The sequence below is a fragment of the Dasypus novemcinctus genome, chromosome 3 (assembly GCF_030445035.2).
Source record: "Dasypus novemcinctus isolate mDasNov1 chromosome 3, mDasNov1.1.hap2, whole genome shotgun sequence".
Lineage (NCBI taxonomy): Eukaryota > Metazoa > Chordata > Mammalia > Cingulata > Dasypodidae > Dasypus > Dasypus novemcinctus.
This window is the reverse complement of record NC_080675.1, coordinates 35,641,245-35,665,292: the sequence shown is the minus strand read 5'-3', so window position 1 is coordinate 35,665,292 and position 24,048 is coordinate 35,641,245. Positions and strand designations below refer to the sequence as shown.

Below are 24,048 nucleotides of genomic sequence, written 5' to 3'. Positions count from 1 at the left end.
AAACCCTCTCAACTGGGAGAGAGTGGCCTATTCAACAAATGGTGTCTGGAGAACTGGATAGCCATATGTAGAAGAATGAAAGAGGATTACCATCTCACACCTTATACAAAGATCAACTCAAGATGGATCAAAGACCTAAACATAAGAGCCAAGACCATAAAAACCTTAGAAAGCAGTGTAGGGAAACATCTACAGGACCTTGTAATAGGAAATGGATTTATGAATATCCACCAAAAGCACGAGCAGCAAAAGAACTAATAGATAAATGGGACTTCCTCAAAATTAAAGCCTTTTGCACCTCAAAGGAGTTTGTCAAGAAAGTAAAAAGGGAGCCCACACAGTGGGAGAAAATATTTGGCAACCATATATCTGATAAGAAACTTATAACTTGCATATATAAAGAACTCCTATATCTTGAAAATAAAAAGATAAACAACCCATTTAAAAAATGGGAAAAAGACTTAAACAGACACTTCTCCAAAGAAGAAATACAAATGGCAAAAAAGCACATGAAAAAATGTTCCAAATCTCTAGCTATCAAGGAAATGCAAATCAAAACCACAATGAGATACCATCTTACACCCATAAGATTGGCAGCTATGAAAAAAACAGAAGAATACAAATGCTGGAGAGGATGTGAAGGAAGGGGAACACTCATCCACTGCTGGTGGGAATGCAGAAGGATCCAACCATTCTGGAGGACAGTATGGCGATTTCTCAAAAAACTAGCCATAGATTTGCCATATGATCCAGCAATACCACTGCTGGGTATATACCCAGCAGAACTGAAAACAAGGACGCAAACCGATATATGTACACCAATGTTCATAGCAGCATTGTTCACTATTGCCAAAAGTTGGAATCAACCCAAATGCCCATCAACAGATGAGTGGATCAATAAAATGTGGTATATACACACGATGGAATACTACTCGGCTGTAAGAACAAACACACTACAAACACATGTGATAACATGGATGAATCTTGAGAACCTTATGTTGAGTGAAGCAACCCAGACATTAAAGGACAAATACTACATGACCTCAATGATTTGAAATAACCAAGCTGCCCTAGATAGCAAGAGACTGAACGATAGGCTTACAGGAAATCGGAGGGTGGAGGAAGGATGTGAGCCGATGTCTGCAGGGGTGGAATTTAAGACGAGATGGTGGTAAGTATGAACACAAAGAAGAGATAAAAGGGGGGCAGGGGTTGCCTTTGGTTGGGGCTTTGCGGGTTTGAGGGAGGCTGGGGATGGGAGGATGGGTAACATTACCCAAAAGTGGGGGGAGGGAGGGGTAGCATACGAACACAGGAGAGGGTCAGGTGTTGGTGGAGAGTAAAATGCCGAGAAAATCATATCAAAATATAATAAAGAGGGTTACCTGTTTAGAATGCTCGGAGGGGAGGGTCTGATGCAGGACGGGCTCCTGGGGAATGTCTAAATGCTCATTCTGCCAGAGTGGGTGACACCATGGGGTAGAAACCCAAGTAGTGAGAGTGGGGGTGGACCCACATCCTGGGGAGGACTAATGCCATCAAATAGAGGGAACTGTATCCCTCGAAAGAAAGGGGGCTCCCAGGGAATTGGGGCAGTTGAGCAAGTTAGACCCTGAACACTATTCCATCTATATCTGGAAGGGGCTCCTCGGGAAACGGAGGTTGGCTGTCACTGTGGGCACCAAGGTGGAAGGGAAAATGGATGTTAAATGTGTGTAACCAAGGTAAATGGGGGTAAGAGAGGAGTTTCGTGAGAGTACACAAGGATGGATATAAAACATGTAATATTACAGCATAACATATAGGAGATGACAGACTGATAATGTAAACCATAATGTAAAACATAGGATAACTAAGAATGTAAAAAACTGTGTATCCTAAAGTATGCACCACAATGTAAGCACAGATGTCACCTTGTTTGAAAGCTATTGTCTCAGACTCTGTACATTACGTTAAGTAAATATGATGTGAATAGGGTGTAAGAGTATCGCTGTGGAAGGGAAAGGTTTTGTGGTGGATGTATGGGAGTGCTGTATACTATATATATGCATTGCTGTGGTCTAGGGCTCCTGTGAAGAGAAGCTCAATAATTAGGGGGGGGGGGGGAAGATAGGATGTAGAATTTTTTCCAAGTCAACACATATTCTTTATCTAACCTTTAAACCCATTGCTATATGCCATTTCCTAGTAAGGGACCCTGACATTATATTGGGCTTCAAATTTCAGGGAGTTCTGGATCAGAGAGTGGTTCAACAAAGGCAATGGAGGAATACTGGTATGGGATACCATTGACAGGGGATATATGGCTGACAGGGAGCTGTACAGAACATATGTCCAGGGTGCATGGCAATGTTTGGATATACTCATAGTGGCAACAATTAAAAACCACAGCAGGGGGGGTACTGGGTTCCTATCCCATTGTTTTCAATTGTCCCAATAAAGGAGGAACTAATTTTTACTCAAACCCTAGTAGGAACTGTCCCCTAGGAGGGAACAGTTACTTCCCTACTCTACCACCCTGTGCGTGGGGCTCGAGGGAGCAAGCGGAGGCTTATGGAGGAGACATGACTTGTCCAAGTTCACCCACAGTGAGAGGCCCAGCAGGTTTCCAACCCCGGTCTGTCTGCCCCCAAGGGCTGGCTCTTTCTGCCCGCCCGGGCTGCCCCCAGATGGAAGGGGGTCCCTGAGGCAGCCAGTGGGAGACACAGGGCCAGGGCAGAATCCTGGAATCCTCTCTAAACCACTGTTTGCCTACAAACGCCTGCTGGGCTCTGTGATCAGCCCGTCCCTCCCTCCGGGGTTCTTGCCCAATTCAGTCATCCCGTGCAGGTTCTGCCTCCCTAACTTTCCGGCCTTCTTTGCAGCTGGGTTAGGGGTAAGAAGTCACGGGTCTGGAAGTCTAAGAAGAGGAAGGGATCGTAAGGAAAACCAGGAACAGAACGGGAAGGTGATCTCCTTAGGTCTCTGCCGCCCACCCCCCACGCCACAGCAGGAGAGCCACTTCCTCCCACAAAACAGGGGACCTTTGACCAAGGGCCAAAGACTCCTGATTTGGGGGGGGGGTATTGCTGAGAGTGGGGCATTTTGAATGGAAGCAACTATTGTCCTCCTCTAGCAAGGCTCTGGGTAATTCCGCTCCCCTTTCTCTGCCAAGCTTTATCTTTGCCTAAGAATTCACACAGCTCCCCAGGGCGCATGCTACACAGCTGCTGCTCCTCTTGTCTTCATTACTGAGTAGGAAATGGGCCTGATTTAAACTGTTTATGTTTTAAATAAGCATTTCTTCTGAGCATCAGTGGTGGCCCAGGGAGATGAGCTGTGGGAACAGGGGTCTGAGGAGAGGGTGCGCTCAGTACGGAAGACTTTTCTCTGCCAGAACTGAGGTCAGGGAGAAATGATTCATCCCAGGTCAGGGAAGGGGCTGGTGGCAAAGAGGATGGGGGAAAGGGACCTGCCTTGGGGACCTTCCTGCCTCCCCTGTGTCCCAGGCACAGGGCCATTTTCCTAGGGTTGTTAAATGCCAGTTCCAAAAAAGTGATGGTAGGCAAGAAGTACTTTGGTTGAGTTAAAGGGTAATCAGAGAAGGAAATTAAATTCATAACATTTATTAAGCCCCTACTCTGACGTCTACTAGTGCACTGGGCACTAGTGATGGGGAATTTTCTTTAAAGGTGACCTCTCTGCTGAGAAAGACACCAGCATAGGACGCACAAGAGAACGGAGAGAGCGGGGGGCATCAGCTAGCCCTGGGCTGAGGTCAGGCTTTGAAGGCATCACAGAGCAGGCCACGTGACCAAGGTCTTGACGGACGAGCAGGAGTTTGCCAGATGGAGGGTGGGGGTGCATTCTAGGCAGTGGAAAACCTGGCTGGGAGGTGGAAAATAGCACTGTCTCTGCAAAAGTCAGTTGTGGCTAAAGTGTAGAGTTCAGGGGTGGGGGGCAAAGAAGGAACAGGACATGGAGGTGTGTCGTGTGAGAGCAGGGCACAGATCTGGAAGGTTTGGGCAAAGACGAATGGGCTTGGAGAAGTGACTGGCGCCTGCCCAAGGGAGGAAAGACCAGGTGCCGGCGGCGTGGAGGCCAAGCCAAGCCCGGGCACCAGCCCAGCGGGGTGGAGGCGCGGGGCGCCGCGGGGCCTCTCCGCGGGGGCACTGTCCTCAGCGTCGCTGGGGGTGGGTGTCAGCAGGGCAGGGTGGGGGGAGACGAGGCGGGGCGGAAGCGAGCCAGCGGAAAAGTCCAACCTCCACCGGCGTTTGCCTCTGCCGGGCCGACCTCCCGAGCTTGGACCAGGGCGGCCACCGGGTCCCCGGAGGCAGGTAGGAAGGCGGAGGGCCGCGTTAGGCGGCGGGAGCTGCGCGCCGAGAGGCTTCTGCGGAAATGCGCCCTGCCTGGCTCGCGGGGAGAGCGATTTTGGAGGAAGTGGGGGCCCCCGCAGGAGACCCCGCCTCCGGCTCACTCCGCCGCGGTGGGCGCACGGGGGCTGGTACTGGGCGGACCCACCGCAAACCTGCGCGGCACGGGGCCGACGACGCGTGCCTCCTCAGCGTCCCTGTGTCGGACGTCGCAACCACAGGGACCCCGGAGAGCGACGTGTCCCTTCCCTGAAGGGAGCGCTGGGGCCGTGGGCCCGGCGTGCGCTGGTCCCGGGCCCCCGCAGCTGGCTGCACCTGCCTGGCGCCCTGTGCCTCCCGTCGGAAGGGGCACCTGGCCGCCTTGGACCGGGGTGTGTGTGTGGCTCATTCCCCGGACTGGGGAGCGCAAGGGGGTCAGGCGCGGGGCGAGTCCCCTGGCGTGGAGGGGACTCCGTGGGGCACGTTCCGGGAGTGGGGGCGCGGGACGCAGGGCAAGCGCGGGGGGGTGCGCGGGGAAGGGCACCGCGTGTGGGAGGCGCCGTACCCAGCGCTCGCCCACCCTCGGGCGCCCAGCTTAACTCACCCTCGACCCCCCCGGGGCCCCTTCCGAACCTCGCCCCGCCCGGGTCGGCCCGCTGACCCGAATCGCAGCTTCCGCACCGGCCGCCCTTGGGCCTCGTTAAGCACAACAGACGCGTTCCTGGAAGGCCTCGGGTTTATCAGGGTCACACGAGGTTTAAAGAGCCCCCAAAGCGCGCGGGGCGCACCTGGCGCCCGCCCTGGGACAGCAGCGGGAGGTCGAGGCGGCCCAGGCCGCGGAGTCTCCCGGGGCCTAAGACCCAGGCCCGTTCTCGCCCCGGATTGGGTCAGGATTGGTGGTTTGTTGTTTTGTTTTGTTTTGCCATTCACCGAAGGAGTTGTTGTTGTTGTTTTTTTAACACTTAAGTCTTCAGGTTTGGGGGACCTTGGAATTGCAGATGTGGGATGGCGGCCCAGTGATGGTGTAGCGGTGGTGGCCATAGTAGGAGCCATTGTCAGTGGAATTCTTCATTCCTCCCACCCTTTCTTCAGGTTCCCCCTTAGGCTCAGCCCCGCCCTTACAGCCTGTCTCCCCCGACCAGGCATCACCATCACTGACCTTCATCCTTGACCCTGGCGGAGAACGGGCTCCTCCAGGGATGCCTGCTCCCCTTCCTGCACGGCTGCTGCCCGCCGAGCTGCCGTGGAGGCAGGGCCCTGTGAGGGGAGAGGCAGCAAACCGCCTCCCGAGCCCGTCCCTGCTAACGCTGGGAATCTCTGATCTGACTATGTGAAAACAATGACTAAAAATAAGTCACTGTTTGTGCCAAAATAAGGAGAATGTACATCGTTAAAAGTGCCAGGGTAAATTTTGCTGAACTTGTCCTGTATATTCTGTTTTATCCTTGTAAGCAAGTCATTTAACATCTTTTAAAAATTAGAACATTGGTAGACTTAGAGATTTTAAAATTTAAACATACAAGCCAGTACTTGTTTATCTAATGTTTTGCACCTAGTAGCACACGTTGCTTATGTCATTCTCCAGTACAGCAGCATGTGCACACACGCACACATACTGCACATGTACGGAACAGGCGTACACCACACTGCACACACACTCTACACGTGCATGCACACGTCCTGAACACGTGCACACGCTGCTGATGCGCACACTCCACACAGGGCATACTCACACCCTGCACACACTGTAGGCATGCACTGCATATGCACTGGTTAAGGAACCTGTCTGTGGAGCTTGCCTTGTGTAGAAAAATCCTGGCTTGGGTTTAAAATAGGATACAATTAACATTTTTTAAAAGTGTCTTCAGAGACTGAAAGAATCTATATAATGTTAGAGTTTTTAAAAATACCGATGACTTTTTAAAAAGGAATCTCTTGCTGAATTAAAAATACAGTCTGATTACTTTGATTCTGATCTCCCTGTTTTTTTTCCAACAACATAGAAGTATTTTTAATTGTCCTCTTTTTCCTTTTTTCTGAAACCCTGAAACAAGCTGTTCCTGAACCGCCACTTGTAGATGGGTCTTTTCTCCTTCCCGCGCGGGTCGCACCTCAGGCGCGGGCGCAGGCGCACACGCTGTGTTCTCGAGGGTGCCCCGCGGCGCTCCCACTCGTCAGTCTGCGGGTCTCCTGGCCACCTGAGGGCGACCGGGCGGGAGTGACAGGCACGCACACACCCGCGCCCCCTCGGCTGCCTCGCGCGCTCTAACCCGCCACCCCCGCAGGCGGAGATGCGGCTGCTCCTGCTCGTGCTCCTGCTGCTGGCCCCGGCGCCCGGGGCCTCGGTGAGTGCGGGTCTACCCTGCCCCGGGGGGACCCTGCGGGGGGGGCGGGGTCTGCGCGGGCGAGAAGCCCCCCGGGAGAACGCCCGGGGCCAGGACTGGGCAGGGGGCGCTCCACCTCGGGCCGGAGCCTGCCGCCCGCCCCTGAACTCCTTCCGGAAAGGGTGGGAACCTGAAGCCCCTCCTTCAAGGAAAGTTTGCAGGAACGGCCACCTCCCACCACCCTCTCTGTCAGAAAGTGGGGGAGTCCACGGAGTCCGGGCTAACGCTGGAGAACCCCCTCCCCGCCACCCCATCCCACCCCTCCAGCCCCATGGACTTCCAAGGTGGAAGGTGCCTCTGCTGGTGGAGCTGGGAGAGCGTTGGGGGTGGGGGGATTTGGCATGCGTGGGGGGCGTTGTGGGAGGAGCCGAAGTGCTGGGCCAGGTGGCCCTTCTCACTTTGTGCCTGCAGGGGCAGAACCGGGCTGTTCCTCGCTGAGCTCCGGCTAGAGGTTTGGGGTGCCAGTGAGCCCCCTCCCGCCTTGTGGTTACCCTACAGCTAGAACTTTCTGAGATGAAGCAAATGTTCTGTACTGCGCTGTCCAGTCAGATAGCCACCAGGCTCACGCAGCTCTTGAGCACTTGAAATGTGCCTAGTGCCACTGAGGAACTCAGTTTATAATTCTGTTTGGCTTTAATTAATTTAAATGTAAACGACTGGCTACAGTATTGGTGCAAATCTAGAGAAGTCAACTGACTGCCCGAGGAGCTGTTTTATTAATGGGGGCCAAAGGACAGGGCTCCCTAAGAACGTGCTGGGGTCCTGAAAACGGAGAGGGCGTCTTCTAGACTGCAGGGCCCACCTTTAGCGGAGGGCTCGGTCTGCAGAGCTGGGTGCTGCCCAGCTGGTGCCTGGCCTTAGCAGAAGGAGGGTGCAGAGGCACCAGCCCAGGCTGTCCTAGGGGGCTCCCCTCAGGGAGGCCACAGCCCTGCCCACCCCCTGAGAGAGGGAGGACTCCCAAGAAAGGACCAAAACGGTTTGTTGTCTTGGGGAGGACAGCACACTGTTGCCTCTGTGGGAGCGAGCAGTGGACAGTGAGGAGGGACGCTCTGACCAGGGCAGTGGGCCGGGTGGGGTGGGCAGGGAGGACATGAGTGGCAGAGGGAGGGGGGCACTGCCCCCAGGGCCCCACATCCCAGCACCACCACAGTTGCAGTCCTTCCCAGGTCCCTCCACCACCTGCCAGCTCCCACGCCCCTCTGCCGCCCCCGGCCCGCCCTCCCTGGATGCTCCTCTTCTCTGGTCCTCCGGAGCATGCCTCTCCTGGAGCCGGCCGCCCAGGTGCAGGGGCCACGGCAACAGTCCAGACCACCGGTGAAACCCCAGAGCCGTCCACCCCTGCCGGCTGTGTGAGCACACACAAATCACCCAGCCTCAGACTCCTTTAATTTCGGGGTTATGAGGACCGCGCCACAGGGCTGATGTGCAGATGAGGTGAAACGCAGTTTCCAAAGCACGCCGGGTACACTTGGATCCTTTCTCCCTTGAAAACTGAATTAACCATCTCCCACCTCCTACCCTCAGTTTATGAGCCCTGGATAGGGGGCAGGGGGTGGCCAGCTCAGCTGCCTCCCCATCTCCAGTCTGGCTGGGGGCAGAAGCCACTACCAGGGCGCAGAGCACCTTCTTGGGATCGCCCTGTGTGGACGGGGTCAGCTTGAGCAGAATGAGCAGATGATTGACAGGCATGGAGCAGCACCTCCATGCTCCCTGGCTGACCCAGAGCCTGGTGAGGGGGACACTTCCTGAGGCAATGGCTGTGAGCCCCCGTCCCTCCATTCCCACCTGCATGTATCAGCCCCCCCCCACACACACACATGTGCTTGCACACACGTCCATGCACACTGGGAACAGCTCGAGCAGGAAAGGGGACTCCTGAGTTGCTGCAGGTGGGAGTTGGGTAGGAATGGGTGGGGTGCTGAGAGCAGCCCCAGGCAGGTGGGGGCAGGCCCAGGGTGAGGCTGGACTCCAGCTCATTAGGCTTCGCAGTTGTGCAGCTCTTAGGTTAATTATGGAGGCATTACTGTGCCTGTGCCGCTCCTGTCTGAGGTGGTTTTTTTTTCCTCTGAGAGAGACAGAGCCGTCCAGGCTCTAGGCTACGTCTGTCTTTGCTTCACTATTTGAAGCCTCTATTCCCAAGTTACCTCCTGGTCTAGACTGCCGCTCCAGCTCCAGCCATCATAGCTGCTTTTCAGCCAGCAAGGAGGAACTTAAGGGAAAAAAGACAAAGGGGCAAAGAGCAATGCAAGCTCTCTCTTAGGGAAGGTTAGTGAAGGCTGCCACCCAGTGCTTTTATTTGCACTTGGTTGACCTGACCTTAGTGAGGTGCACGCCTTAGCGGCAGGATGTCTGGGAAAAGTTTTTTGTTGTTGTTTTTAATTTAGGACAGACAGGTACCTAAAAGTCAAAGGTTCTCTCACAATGGGAGAGAAGAGAATGGATATTGGGGAACCCCTGGGAGTCTCTGCCATGGATTGGCAGGAAAACATCGCACCCCCTGCCAGACACACGCACACACACACACACACACACACGACTAAATCACCTTCCTAGCTTAAATACATCAGCTACAGAAACTTCTAGAAGTGACGTCACGCAGGGAAGCAGGTGCCGCACAGCTGGCGTGGCTTTTGCTCTCTGGACTCTGGGGAAGCGTGGTGCTGCCAGGGGTGAGTCCCGTGCAGAAGGAGCCCCGCCCACCTGCCCCTGCCCGTTGCTATCTCCACTTTAAAGGGCTCGCTCTGGTGACCTGTGGCTTCTGTTCATCTTGGACTTCAGACATCTTGGTTCTTAAACCATAGTCTTCACCAGCTAGAATTGATCATCACCAGGAGAGAGGTTCTCTACCCCAGCCTGGCTTTTTCCCTGCTGTTCCTGGCAAATAGCAGGTGCTCAGGAGATGCTCCTGGCAGTGGCTAGCGAGGGAGCTGAGTAAGACTGGGTGATTTGCCCCAAGTCACACAGCCTGTAAGCAGAGGGACTGAGCGGGAAGCCTCCTCATCGTCTGCTGTGCCCCTGTCCTATGTTGCTTCCCTTCTTTTCCTTTAGGACCCCCTGCCTATATCAGCGTTGACCCCCAAATGCCTGTGGCCTTGCCCTGCCCCTGGCTGCAGGGTTCCCTCCCCCTGGGGGGCCTGTGCGACTCCAGACTTTTCCCAGCTGCCTCACCCTTTTCAGAACATGCCTGGCTTTCAGCTCCTTCGGGTGAAAGCTGGCTGATTTTGTAAATGAATATATTTTGGGGTGCTTGGTGGTAGCACTGAGTCTTGGAGGGTTGGCACTGTAAAGGAGAACTCCGGCTCCTTGGAAGGGCAGGGCAGTGATTTTAGGCGGGGCCCTTGTAGGAACCGTCCAGGGGGCTCCAGGCTCAAGCTCCGGGTCTGTGACGGCCTCTCTCCCCAGCCCTGGCCAGGGTTTGGGTGGAGCTGGGAACTGACTTGGGCTTCTGGATGTGTCTTCTCCTCCAGGTCCCAAAGGTGAGACGCCAGAGGGAACAGGGCGACATCTGGGGCCCCTGGGGCCCATGGGGCCCCTGCAGTCGGACCTGTGGAGGGGGCATCAGCTTTCAGGAGCGCCACTGCTCCTCGCAGAGGTAGGTGAGGGCAGCGTGGGCCAGTGTGTTCAAAGGGGACGGGTACGGATGAGGCAGACCCCTGCTTCCTGGCCACAAGGGCAGAACCACCGAGGCTATAGACTGGTTCAGCATTAACGGAGTATTTGAAATAAAATAATTTCCTGTGTATTAGTTACATTCTGATTTAATAGGTTGACCTTGTCTTTTGGAGGAGCTGGAGCCCTGTCTTTTTCTTTCTTTCCTGGGTCTCTAGCCCCTAGCTGGGGCACTACATCAGTGCCAGAAGCAGTAAACTTTTGTTGGATGAAGGAATAATCTTTTTTTTTTTATTTCTTCCCCCGCCCCAGTTGTCTGTTCTCTGTGTCTACTTGCTGTGTGTTCTTCTTTGTCTGCTTCTGTTGTTATCAGCAGCACGGGAATCTGTGTTTCTTTTTGTTGCATCATCTCCGAGTGTGCGGGCCATTCCTGGGCAGGCTGCACTTTCTTTGGCGCTGGGCGGCTCTCCTCACGGGCGCACTCCTTGCGTGTGGGGCTCCCCTATGCGGGGGACACCCCTTCATGGCACGGCACTCCTTGCGCGCATCAGCACTGCGCATGGGCCAGCTCCACACGGGTCAAGGAGGCCCGGGGTTTGAACCACGGACCTCCCATGTGGTAGACGGACGCCCTAACCACTGGGCCAAGTCTGCTTCCCTGAAGGAATAATCTTGAACAGAAAAGATTCACTTCCTAACTAGGGCAGTTTCTTTACCCCCGCTCTGTCAAGCCTGTGTGTTCCCCCATTTCAGTGATTTATCTTCAAGGAGGGTGGGATACAGAAAAAGGGGTAATAATGCTTTCCCTGTCAGTGGATTTACCTCTTTGATCCTGAGAACCCTGTGTGAGAAAAAAGAAGTATGAATTATTATTACTCCAAGTTCCTTATACTCATTTACACTGTAATTTTCCAATAACCTTACCAGGTGGGTGTATAACATCTCATTTCATCCTCGAGGGCAGAAGTGAGGTCTGCTCTGGAAATCTGCTTTGAGAGGTGGTGTGGCCAGAGTTAGACAAACTGCGGGGTGGCTGAGTTTCTAAAGGGGACCCGAGTGTGTGCCCACCCACGCCTCAGCCTGCTGCCTGCGCTCTGGGGAGCCCCACAGAAACTGGTCAGGGACTCCCTGCAGGAGAGGCCGGAGCTGAGGGGTGGGCTGGGCAGGGGCACGTCGGGTCGTGGGGTGGTGGCGGGAGGCCAAGGGCACCGAAGGTGGAAGGGCTGGTCCTCTCGCTGCTCTCCTCCCGCAGGAGAGATGGAGGCCCCGGCTGCGTGGGCCCCGCGCGGAGCCACCGCACGTGCCACACGGAGGTAAAGCTTGCGGGACCCGGGTGGGGAGGAGCGGGGTTCCCTTCACACACCCCGCTGGGGCGCCTGCAGTCAGTCCCAGCGCCCTGCCGCCGGTCCAGGCCGGGGCTGCTCGGGACGCCCTGCCCCGCCCGGCACCCCCCGTGACAGGCTACCCCCCCCCCCCAGCGTGCCCTCGAGCGCCCCAAAGGCGCTGGAGGGGAGGGCACGGGGGTCCTGGGGGTCGTACCCCGCCTCCCGGGGCATGGACGGGCGGGGAGGGCCGACTGCGACCCGCTTCCCCCCGCAGAGCTGCCCCGAGGGCGCGCGGGACTTCCGCGCCGAGCAGTGCGCGCAGTTCGACGGCGCCGAGTTCCAGGGGCGGCGGTACCGGTGGCTGCCCTACTACGCGGGTGAGCGCCAGGGGCTCCGGGGCGCCCCTTCTGCCGTCCTGGTCCCCATCTTATTGGGATCTCTTTTAGACATTGTCTTTCAACTTCAAAATTCCTATTACCATATTATAGAACCGTTGTCAAGTGGATTCTTAAAAACCCCGTGACTACGGAACGACGGTGGATGTTTTGAGGACTTTCCATCCTTTTCTATACACACATGCACACTTTTTTTTTTTCAAACTAAGCTGTGACCGGGTACATGCCAGGTTGAAGCTTGATAGCTGAGGCACTTCTCACGTGGCACAGGGGCGGCCCGGGAGGACGTGGGAGGCGGTGCTCGGGTTGGTGCTGGAGTTCGGGCAAACTGCAGGGGGCGCTACAAGGGGCTCGTTATAGCGAGATCCAGCCTTCTCCGGGTCCCTGGGGCCAGGGGAGATGCCCTGGGTGACTTTGAGGAGGGTTTATGGCATTAATTTTTAGAGAAATACAGGTCAAGGAAAAAAACAAGAACCAAAATACAAAACAACCCAACCACCAACACATGCAATCAAATGTACCAGATGAGCCGGAAGGTATCTTAGAGTAAATCTTCTGAGTATCAGTTTTCATTGCTTGCTGCAAATGACTTCTAGAAACTCCATGGCCCTCTGGATTCCAAATCAATGAAAACTTACCCTTGTGGGTGCTTGGCAGGGGGGGCTGGCCCACTCTGACATTCATTGCTCCTTCTGGATGCTGAGGTAGACGTAGGGTGAAAATAATTTAAGTATTACGGGAAATTTGGAACACAGAGAAAAGGCTAAAAAGAATAGTAGAAGGATGCTGTTTTGTGGAGGTGATTATAATCGTATTAGCACTTTTGGACTATTTAAACTCTAAGTAATATTAGATAAAAATAAAAATTTAAGCAGTAACAAGAAAAAAAATGACCCCTAATCCCACCTTTTTCAAGGGTCACTGCTTGCATTTTAGTCTAGCCCTTTTCATGTTATTTTCTCTAGATAGGCACGTTTATATATTTGTAATTTTTTAAAAAAAGATTTATTTATTTCTCTCCCCTCTCCCCCCCGAGTTGTCTGTTTTCTGTGTCCATTTGCTGCTTGTTTTTGTCCACTTCTGTTGTCAGCGGCATGGGAATCTGTGTTTCTCTTCCTTACGTCATCTTGTTGTGTCAGCTCTCCGTGGGTGCAGCGCCATTCCTGGGCAGGCTGCACTTTCTTTCGCACTGGGCGGCTCTCCTCACGGGCGCACTCCTTGCGCGTGGGGCTCCCCTACATGGGGGACACCCCTGCACGGCAGGGCACTCCTCGCACGCATCAGCACTGCGCATGGGCCAGCTCCACACGGGTCAGGGAGGCCCAGGGTTTGAACCACGGACCTCCCATGTGGTAGACGGACCCCCTAACCACTGGGCCAAGTCCGACTCTCTATATTTGTAATTATTAAATATTTTTTGCATTCTATATTACAAGCATCTTACCCTGTAGCTGCACAGTCTTCAAAATCAGTTTAGTGACATAATCAACATGCATAATATTCCATTAATTGATCATTTACTAGCAGAGTAGCCTGTTGTTAACACATGGGCTATTATAAAGAATGCTGAGATAGACCTGTAGCTGCTCCCTTATTCTGGGATGTTGTCTTCAACTTGATCCCCAGAGACACAGCAGTCTGGTGGAGAGCAGCCCTTCTCCCTGGATTGGAGAGGGAGCCTGAGCTGCGTGGCGGGGCGACTGCAAGGGCTTTCTCACGGACCCATTCGTGGACTTCTGGCCCTTGTCTGTGCTTAGCTGTTGCTGGGATAGGCCTTGGGCCCTGGGGAAGGTCGCCGTGGGCCCTCAGGCTCTCAGCTTTCCCCTCACCCTCCCCAGCTCCAAACAAGTGTGAACTGAACTGCATCCCGAGCGGGGAGAACTTCTACTACAAGCACAGGGAGGCCGTCGTAGATGGGACGCCCTGTGAACCTGGCAGACAGGACGTCTGTGTGGACGGTAGCTGCCGGGTGAGTTGTGTCTTTTGCCTCTTCCCACTGAGCAGCTTGTGGCTGTGGCGGGTGTCCCCCTGCCCCGGCCCCTGCAGAGCCAAGCGGCCGTCATGAGCTCGCTGCCTTCTCAAGCTGCCAGGACCCCAAGCCTGGCTCCTGGGTGCGTCGTATCACAGGTGCCCCGTGACTCTCTTTTCTTTGCCCTTGAGAGTTCCAGCCCCCAAATAAGAGCAGCCTTTGGGTGGCATGTCACAGAAATCCAACTAAAACTGACAGAAGCGGAACACGTATGGGCTGGCTGGCGGGCTCAGGGTATTTGAACGACACTGCTAGGTAGATCTGTCCTTGCCCCTTGGTTTTGCTCTCCTCTGGGTCAGATCAGGCTCTGGCAGGGTCTCCCTGTGAGAGAGGAAGATGGTCACCAGCAGCTCCAGAATTCTAAACCAGCCTGGCAATGCCGCCTCCTTCTGGGGAGGTTGCCTCTGCTTGGGCTTGGCTTGGGACTCACCCTTCAAGCAAGGGTGAGTAACTCACTGATTTTCCCAAAGCCGTTGTTTGGGGAGCTCCATCCCAAGTATGTGAGGAAGAGGTAGCCCCCAGAGGGAAAACAAAGTGGTGTTGGCAAGGAAGGGGAGATGGCGCTGAGCAGGCAAAACAAGTGGATTGCCAAGCTCCAGCCAGGTGCACGTTGGACGCAGCCCATCCTCAGTCTGCTAATGAATAACTACTGATCTTCCAGGACCTGCCCGCACAGTGTGGGGGCTGGGGTTCGAATCCCAGGGCGTCCATCATCCCCCAGTCTCTCCCAACTCTTCCTCCTCTTTGCCTGGCAGATTGTCGGCTGTGACCTCGAGCTAGACTCGACCAAGCGGGAAGACAAGTGCCTGCAGTGTGGGGGCAATGGCACGTCCTGCTACCCTGTCATGGGCACCTTTAATGCCAACGACCTGAGCAGAGGTGGGGGGCCACAGAGGGGCCAGCAGCCAGGGCCTCCTGGAGGTCCGCGGACAATTCTGTCGAGGGTCTTTGCCCTCCCATCCCTTCCTCGTCTCCCACTCTGGCCGGGGCTCGAGGCGGAGTCCCCCTCCCCGGCCCAGGGTCTGTCTGATCCCCGTGTCCCTAAAAGCCTCCCTGTGCTGGGGCTGGAGGCCACGCCTCCGCAGAGGCCCTGCTCACCTGCCCGCCCAGCCTCCCGCCGCCACCCCCGGGGGCCACGTCACCCCTGCGCCTGTGGTCCCAGCCTGCCTGCCCCTCTGGTCTCCCCAGGACACGCTCCCCAAGCAGCCCTGCCCCTGCCTGTCTCCACCTGCCCCTCCCCTGCCCGCGTTCTGTGCTGCCCTGCCCTCAGCACCCTCGGGCAGCTCCTTTCTCTGCTTGGTTAGCCCGAGGGGGGCGGATCCCCCCCCAAAAATCCACCTCCCGCCTCCCTCAGGCTACAACCAGATCCTCACCCTTCCCGCGGGGGCCACCAGCGTGCTCATCGAGGAGGTGGCCGCCAGCAGGAATTTCCTGGGTGAGAGGCGCGGCGCGGGCCGGGCGCGCTGGGGGCGGCGGGTGGCGGGCCCCGGCTGAGCAGGTCGGGTGTCCCCTGCCAGCCGTCAGGAGCGTGCGCGGCGAGTACTACCTCAACGGGCACTGGGCCGTGCAGGCAGCCCGCGCCCTGCCCGCGGCCGGCACCGTCCTGCGCTACGAGCGGGGCGCCGAGGGCGACCTGGCCCCCGAGCGCCTCCACGCCCGGGGCCCCACCTCGGAGCCCTTGGTCATCGAGGTGAGCGGGGCCGGCAGCGGGAGGGCCCGGGACGGAGAAGGCGGCTCGTCCCGGACCCGGGTGGGCTTGGGGTCCGCTGGGCCGGAGGCTGAGGGCGGCGGAGGGGTGACGAGGCGCAGCAGGCCTGACCTCAGCAAGGACCTGCCCGCGGCAGCTCCTCAGCCAGGAGCGCAACCCCGGCGTCCGCTATGAGTACTACCTGCCCCTGAGCTCCCCCGGCCCCGGCTTCCGCTGGAGCCATGGCTCCTGGAGCGACTGCAGCGCTGAGTGTGGCGGAGGTGAGCGGGGCCGAGGGTGGGGGCAGAGGTGGGGGCTGTGGTGGAGGTGAGGGTAGTAGTGCAGGAGGGCAACGGGGGAGGTGAGGATGGGGGGCTGAGGGTGGTCACGGTGGAGGTGAGGGTGGTGGTGGAGGTGAGGGCGGTGGTGGAGGTGAGGGCACTGGTGGAGGTGAGGGCGGTGGTGGAGGTGAGGGCGCTGGTGGAGGTGAGGGCGGTGGTGGAGGTGAGGGCGGTGGTGGAGGTGAGGGCGCTGGTGGAGGTGAGGGCGCTGGTGGAGGTGAGGGCGGTGGTGGAGGTGAGGGCGCTGGTGGAGGTGAGGGCACTGGTGGAGGTGAGGGCATGGTGGAGGTGACAGGGGTGGTAGAGGTGAGGGCACTGGCAGCAGTGAGGGCACATTGGGCAGCCTAAGGTCTCATCCCCTGGGTGCCAGACGCTTCGGGCCGACTCTGGGCAAGTCCTCTCCTCAAGGCGCTTTCCTCCCTGTGGGGCAGAAGGACAAGCAGATGAGAATTTCCACTCCCTGGGGTTACTTTGGCGAGCTTGAGGAAGGGCCCCAGACCTAAGCTAAGAGAACCAAAGGGTCTGCAGAGGCAGTGGCATCTCAGTGGTGGGGATTCCACGGGAGCGGAGGCCAGGCCTGGAGCGGATGACCACAGCTAACCTTCCCAGCCTCAGTCTCCTCAGCTGTAAATTGGGGGTGATAATGTCCCCGAGCCCAGACACGTCATCAGGACCGCCCGGGGGACGCGTCCAGCGCCTTGCCTGGCCCGCGGGCATGTTTGGTGGGTGTTGACCGCCCGCCGCCTGCCGTGCCCTGCGCAGGTCACCAGTCCCGCCTGGTGTTCTGCACCCTTGACAACGAGCCCCACCCCGACCACCTGTGCCAGAGACAGCCACGGCCGGCCGACCACCGCCCCTGCAGCCCCCAGCCCTGCCCACGGACCGCGCGGTGAGCCCGGCAGCCCCTCCTGCCATGGAGGGGCCCAAGAACTAGAGTGGGAGGGGAGGGGGGCCCTAAGCTGCATGGGGGCAGAGGGAAGAGGTCGGGCGGCCCAGGACCCCCAACAGTTGTGGCTGGGGGGCGCAGGGGGCAGCTGCCACCAGGGAGGCAGGCTGGAGGGGGCTGAGCCTGAGCCCTGGGCTCTTCTTTCCCGAGGGGTATGTGTCTGTCCGAGTGTGCCCCCAGAGAGAACTTGGAGTGCCCGGCTGGTGGCACGTGGGGGGGCCCTTGTGCATCTGAGCCGCGGGAGGCTGGCCGGGCCACAGAGGCCCAGGGGTCTGGCCAAAGGGCTGGAGGCATTGGCAGGGCCTTCATTCGCGCACAGAGACCTCCTACCTGCACCGGCCCGGAGCGTGGTGCCCTGTGCAGGCCCAGGCTGTGTGCGGGAACCGGGAATCTGCCGGCCACGGGCTCCCCAAGGGCCGGCGCAGTTCTTCTCGCGCGGCTTGGGTGGCAGCTGGCCCCACGGGGCGGTGGTGGGCTCGGCTTCTCGTGACGCGGTGGGGCGGCCCCTGCCCGCGGTCCTTGTGCGCCAGCCCCAGGCAGGGCCGCGCCACGCACGGTGAGCATAGCCTCTCCGGGAGACACCCACGTCCAAGGTCAGACCCAGAGGGGATGCGGCCTGGCTGGGGGGCACAGGGCGCCTGGTGGGAAGGAGAGGGGGGCATGCGCGTGAGGACAGGAGAGCTGAGAGGCAGGCAGTGGGGCTCCAGGTTACGGGGGCAGCTCGACGGCACCCAGTGGTGGGAGAAGGAGGGAGGGGCTCCTGGTCCTGTCCTCTGTCCAGTGCTCTTTGCCACCCACCTGCACAGGCCGGTGTCCAGAGCCCCGGCCGGGTGGGGACAAGGGGCTCAGTCCGCACCGGTGGTGGGAGCTGGTGCCCCTCAGCCACCGCGCCTGGGCCAGCCTTACCTGATTCCTGCTCCCGGGCAGCTGGGAGACGGGGCCGTGGGCCCCCTGCTCAGCCCCCTGTGGAGGCGGCTTCCAGTCCCGCCCCGTCTACTGCGCCCTGTCCGAGGGGGCTGGCGTCCAGGAGGCCACCGAGGAGGCTGCGTGTGCAGGCCTGCCGGGGAAGCCCCCCACCACGCGGGCTTGCAGCCTGCAGCGCTGTGCGGCCTGGAGCGCCGAGCCCTGGGGCGAGGTGAGGCTCCTGGTCTGGACCCGGTGGGCGGGCGCTGCGGGGGAAGTCAGGTGGGCAGCAGCAGGGCAGGGCTGGGAGGCTTGTCCTCTATGGGAGGCCGAGGCCCTGGGAGTTCCATAACCTTCCAGTTTGTCTTGGAAGTGGGGGCAAGGCTGGGCTAGAAGCAGGTACCTGGACTCCCGGCCCAGTGCTCGTCCTGCTTCTTTAGAATCCGAGGGCAGGTCAGGAGAGGCTCTGGGTGTGCATGGAGAAGCTGAGGGCAATGCTTGGGGGTGGGGAGGCAGGGAGGAGAATGGGTATACCGGCAGTGCTTGGGGCTCCTGATTGTTGCTTCTAATGCCCACAGATTTTCAAGGTACAAGCAAGGGGTTGTGGGAAATGCCCTCGGCCTGCTGTGAGCTCTCATGATTCAGGCTGTGTGACTGCGGGGGGAATTACTTGGCCTCTCTGGGCCTGGGTGCTGGACATGGACCGAGGGTGCTGTCTGCCCTCCATGCCAGGCCACAGGCCAAACCGGCCGGGCCAGCTCCTGCTGACAGCCGGGTCCTTGCAGTGCTCGGTCAGCTGCGGCTCTGGGCTGCGGACGCGGACGGTCACTTGCCGGGGGAACGAGGGGTCTCCGCTTCACGCCACGGCTTGCTCCCCGGAGGACCGGCCCCCCCACACGGAGCCCTGTGTGCGTGACGACTGTCCTTCCCCCAGTGACCAGGCCTGGCACGTCGGCGCCTGGGGGCTGGTGAGCGCTCGCCCCCGCCTCCTCCCCCGCGCACCCGGGACCCTCGGGTGGTGGCCCCCCCTCCTCCCTCCCCTGGGGTGCCCCCTCTCCCAGCCTCGGGGGCCCTGCTCGACTGTGCATTTCTCCCCCGCCCGCCCTGCGGGCCCAGTGCTCCAAGAGCTGCGGCGCGGGCACTCGCAGGCGGCAGGTGGTCTGCGCCCTGGGGCCGCCGGGCCGCTGCGGGAGCCTGCGGCCGCCGAAGCCCGCCGCCGAGGAGCCCTGTAACACGCAGCCCTGCCGACCGCCTCAGGGTAAGGGCGGGCGGCGGGGCGCGAGCCTCTCCCCCTGCTGCCGCTGGGCCTCGAGGCCTGGGCTGCCAGCCAGCTGGCACCCCGTCCCTCCCAGCATCGCGCCGCCTCACGCAGCCCGCGCCTCGGAAAGCCGCGTCTTCCTCTGCCCCACCCCCACGGCACGCTGTCACGCCGCGATAACTCAGTCTTCCAAGCGGTAGCTTGTCGGGCCCCCACTGGTCGTTTGCGCTCGCTGACTCTCTGTGTCTGTTCGTTGTGTGTTCACTGTGTCTGCTTGACTTCTTTTAGGAGGCACGGGAAACTGAACTCGGGACCTCCCCTGTGGGAAGGAGGCGCCCAGTCGCTTGAGCCACATCCCTTCCCTGCCTGTTGTGTCTCCTCGTTGTGTCAGCTCACTGCGCCAGCCCTTCACATCAGCTCACTGCTTTGCTTGTCTTCTTTAGGAGGCACTGGGAACTGAACCTGGGACCTCCCATACGGGCAGCGGGCACCCAACTGCTCAAGCCACGCCTGCTTTCCCAGCTATAAGCTTCTTGAGACCGGGGTCTGCTCCCTTACCCATCTTTATACTTATCTAGCCTGTGGTTACTCAGTACATGTTTGTCTGTGGTTACTCAGTACATATTTGTCGAATGACTGAGTGACTGGCTGAGTGCAGAGGGGGGAGGCAGGAAGGCTTGTCCTCACATTGCTTCAGCCTCTGACATCTGCACCCACTCCGGGGAGGAGGTATCCCCGGCCTGAGCACCCGCAGGAGGAAGGGCGCTGAGGCCAGCCCTCGCCTGGGGTGAGGATGTGGCCTTGTGGGGGTGTGGCTTGTGGTTGAGCGGGTCCCCAGTGGCCTGATACTGAAGAGAGCGTGTGGCCTCGACATGGCAGTGATGGGGACTGTGTGAGCCGTGCTGACCTGGTGGTGGGTGCGGCAGGGCAGGTGGGCAGTGTGGCAAGTTGGGGGCGGTAAAAACGTGTGGCCTTGGAGTTGACAGCAGGCCTGGGTTCAAATCTCTGCTCCATTGCTGACGCACTGCGTGGCTCTGGACAAATCCTTTCCTCTCTGATTCCTGGTTCCCCGTCTGTACAACTGGAGGGGACCTGGCCCGGGTCCTTCGGCTGCTGACAGCAGGTCTGGGCCTGGGCCCGGGGGTCTCATGAGCAGGAGGGCCCTGGGGCTCCCACGGGTCCGGCTCTGGGCAGAGCTGCTTGGCAATCAGAGACCCCGGGTGGCTTCCTGGAAGAGGTGGCTTTGGTCCAGCCCAGGAGGCAAGTGGGCTTCACACAGGTGGAAAGGAAGGGAGCAGAAAGGGAGTTTCAGGCCAGGCTGGGTTTTAAAAGAAATGACCTTTACTGCTATTTTTGTGGTCATAAAAATGATGTGTGCTCACTGTAGAAAATTTGGAGAAATTAGAAAAGCAGAGCATGTAGAAAAAATGGAAATTGACCTTAATCCCATTCCCAGATGAAACCACCGTTAACCTTTAGTGTATTTCCTCTTGTGTGTGTAGTTTTGCATCTGCTTTTTGCCCTCCTTGCGGTTATGTGAGCATTATCCTGCCTTATGAGTCAGGTGGTTTCCTGTTTTCTGGTTTTTTGTTGGTTTGTTCTTTGGTGCCGTAACTAACTCTGGGTTGCATCCTGGTCTGTGCCTGGGAGGAGGTGTGGCCAGGAGGCCCATCGAGGCATGGGCATCCGGGGACACGCCAGTGCATCCTCTGCTTCCTCATCTTTCTAGATCAAGACCAGCCCTTCCAGTAGAAATAAAATGCAAGCCACTTACATAATTTTAAATTTTCTAATGATTGCATTAAAACATAAAAAAAGAAGCATGTGAATTTATATTTAATCATATATTTTATTTAATACATCCATAGTATTTTTTTAAGAAGGTAAAGGGGATTAAACCCAGGGCCTCGTACATGGGAAGCAGGCGCTCAAACCCCTGAGTTACACCTGCTCTCCCATCCATGGTATTTTAACATATAATCAACGTAAAAATCATTAATGAGAGCTTTCATTTTCTTGTGCTTAATCCTCGAAATCCAATGGATAGTTTACACTTTAAGTGCATCAGTTTGGATGTTGAATTTTCATTGGAATACTTGATGTATGTTTAGATTTCATAAAATTTACTGTTGAGAAAGTAGATTCACATACCCAAGTTGTTCCAAATATACTTAGATGTTTTCCAATAAATGAATCAAGTATCTTTAAATAACAAATAAAATTGGACTTTGAGTTCCTCAGTCATGCAGGCCGCAGTTGAAGTGCCCCGTAGCTCTGGAGTGCAGCAGTGGGCGCCCTTGGCGCAGGGTGGGAGGTGGTGAGCAGGGGGTCTTCCAGGGTGGGGTGGTCTCATGGCTGGGGTGGGGCTGCAGGGCCTTGAGTGTCAGGCTTCAGACTAAATTTGTCTCCTAGGCCCAGGGGAGCCGTTGCGAGTTTTGGAGCTGGAGAGTGACAGCATGAAGTCTATTTAGGAAATGGGGTGCATGCGGGCGCCAAGCTTGACTGGGGACAGATGGGTGGTGGGAGTCTGGTGGGGGCTGCAGAAATCCAAGGCCTTGGAAGGGCTTGGAAAGGCTTGAAGAACAGGGTGGAAAGGAAGGGAAAGGTGCTGGCCGCGTGGAGCTGGTGCCTAGAGGGTGTTGGGAAGGGGTCAGGGGCTTTGACTTAGGCCTGAAGAAAGAAGAGTCACAGGAGGGAAGGACACAGGGTGTGGCACAAGGCGCCTTTAGGTTTGAGATGACAACACAGCTTTGCCCACTTAAGCCCCCCGTGGTGTTGTTACATTCACAATGCTATGTTGTGTATATGCCACCGCAATAAAAATAAAAATAGGGTAACAGATGTAGCTCAAGTAGTTGAGCGCCCGCTTCCCATGTACGAGGTCCCGGGTTCAATCCCCGGTACCTCCTAAAAACAGATCAACAAACAAAATGGCAGTGACAGGGGCAGCCAGGCAGATGCAGGACCAGAGGTGTGGGTGCTTTGTCTGTGGGAGAAATAGAATCTGGGGAGAAAATCTGAATTAGCCTCATCTAAGGTTTTGGTCTGAGTGTGAGAGGAAATAAAATTAAAACAAAGACTCGACTTCCTATCAACTAGAGTTATCAAACCCCCAATTATCACTATTTTTGTAATATTCCCTGGAGACCAAGGCAAGATGTAGGCCGATTGGGAACGGAATTTTCACTTACGTTTTGTAACTTTATTTTATTACATAGCACCATACTTATTGTGGGAAATTTGAGAAACAGGCAAATGGAAGGAAGGGAAAACAAACCATCACACACGACACACTCAAATTCTACTATGAATGTTTTGGGGGTGTTTCCTGCAAGTCTCCTAGTCATCATTTAAAAAACCTTTTCCTGTTGTCTTCGTTTTCTCTACTCAGCCTTTTGTTTTGTTTTGTTTTCCCCCAACACTTTATGTTGAAAAACATCGCCACAACTTTATGGAGGTATAATTTTCATACCATAGAACCCATCCGTTTTAACTGTACAATCCAATCATCTTTAGTAAATTTACCAAATTGTGCAACAAGGTGGCAAAAAAGTACATAGTAAAAAGTGAAAAGCATTGTGCAGGGAGCGGCCCCCCATGTTCGCGCTTTCTCTTCATCCATTGATCTATTACGAATTATGCATCGCTTTTTGTCGGGATCGTAGCATAGATGCTAATTCTCTGTCCCGCTCTTCATTTGGCTGAACATGTGACGCTGGCATTTCCTCTGTGATAGACGCCTGGCTCCCTGCAGACGTGCCCAGGGGGCAGGATGCCCGGGGCTTGCACACCCGCCCGCGCCAGTCCCCGGCCTCAGGTGAGCGCCCTGGTCTTGTCCTGGCCCCTGCGTGGCTGGAGAGGACCGCGGGTGGGGGCTGCAGAGAGAGGGGTCCGAGGTGGAGACAGATGGAGAGGTCAGCAGCCTGGGGGTTCCTCTTCTTTCTAGACGCCAGAGAGCAGGGGTGGGCACCCCAGGAGAGCCCCTCAGCCTGGAGTCACTCCAGAGGGGCCCAGGAACCCCGCCTGCAGCAGGCCCTGCAGCGGCAGCCCCCACTGTCTGGCTCGGGGCCCCGTGACTGCAGGCACGCCCCCCACGGGTGCTGCCCCGACGGCCACACAGCGTCTCTCGGGCCTCAGTGGCAGGGCTGCCCAGGCACCCTGTGTCAGCAGAGCAGGTGGGTGCTGGAGACGCCTGCGGCTGGTCACGAGGCGGGGGGGCGTGGTGGGGAGCAGGCCTCTCTGCTCAGAACCGGCAGGGGTTCTGTGGGTTCCCAGAGCCCCGGGACACGATGCGCGGTCCTGGTTTCTGTGCTGCCCTGATGGCGTGATCTTGGGCCCTCTGCTTCCTAATGGGCTGAGTGGGGAGAAAAATCCCCCATTTTCCGGGGAAGTCGTTCTGGGATGAAATAGCCGGGGCTATCAGGGGGGATGATTCCAGTGCTCGGAACGCAACGAGAAGGCTGGACCAAGGCCCCTCCACTGTGCTCGGTTCCTGGCAGGCCCCTCGCAGAGAGGGGCGGAGTTATCTCACCTGCTCAGAGGCCCTCCCTGGGGCTCTCCTCCTTCCCAAGGCCAGCCCTGGATAAGTCCCCCACTTATGCACCCCTTTCCAGGGCTGAGTTGCTAAGGCCAGCCTGGGGTCAGCAGCCTGCCAGTGAGTCCCACTCAGCCACCTACCAGCTGCGTGCTGGGTGACTTTCTCCTGTGAATTGGAAACAATGGCAGGCACAGAGCGGAGTTATTGTGAGGATTAAATAAATCTCACGTCGCCTGGCATCCCAAAGGAGCTAGGATACACTCCTTTCACCTTCCTTCCCTACACCTGGCTGGTGGAGGTGAA

General features: G+C 57.3%; 1 protein-coding gene across 6 annotated transcripts in view; it reads left to right on the top strand.

The window, feature by feature from the left end:
- Positions 1 to 3,879: 3,879 nt before the first annotated feature.
- Positions 3,880 to 24,048, top strand: part of PAPLN (papilin, proteoglycan like sulfated glycoprotein) — a 35,780-nt gene continuing 15,611 nt past the window's right edge. Inside the window, exons 1-17 of one of the 6 annotated variants that reach the window (XM_023587844.3) lie at positions 3,880 to 4,316; positions 6,386 to 6,676; positions 10,183 to 10,307; positions 11,577 to 11,637; positions 11,924 to 12,026; positions 13,883 to 14,013; positions 14,829 to 14,952; positions 15,428 to 15,508; positions 15,591 to 15,763; positions 15,918 to 16,041; positions 16,864 to 16,990; positions 17,367 to 17,603; positions 17,975 to 18,182; positions 18,736 to 18,918; positions 19,067 to 19,208; positions 22,945 to 23,025; positions 23,155 to 23,383. In XM_023587844.3, the coding sequence (XP_023443612.2) occupies positions 6,623 to 6,676; positions 10,183 to 10,307; positions 11,577 to 11,637; positions 11,924 to 12,026; positions 13,883 to 14,013; positions 14,829 to 14,952; positions 15,428 to 15,508; positions 15,591 to 15,763; positions 15,918 to 16,041; positions 16,864 to 16,990; positions 17,367 to 17,603; positions 17,975 to 18,182; positions 18,736 to 18,918; positions 19,067 to 19,208; positions 22,945 to 23,025; positions 23,155 to 23,383 (2,183 nt within the window). In that variant the 5' untranslated portion in view covers positions 3,880 to 4,316; positions 6,386 to 6,622. The remainder of the gene's footprint in view (positions 4,317 to 6,385; positions 6,677 to 10,182; positions 10,308 to 11,576; positions 11,638 to 11,923; positions 12,027 to 13,882; positions 14,014 to 14,828; positions 14,953 to 15,427; positions 15,509 to 15,590; positions 15,764 to 15,917; positions 16,042 to 16,863; positions 16,991 to 17,366; positions 17,604 to 17,974; positions 18,183 to 18,735; positions 18,919 to 19,066; positions 19,209 to 22,944; positions 23,026 to 23,154; positions 23,384 to 24,048) is intronic. The other 5 variants (XR_009184941.2, XM_012523936.4, XM_023587845.3 and 2 more) reach the window with 5 other exon arrangements.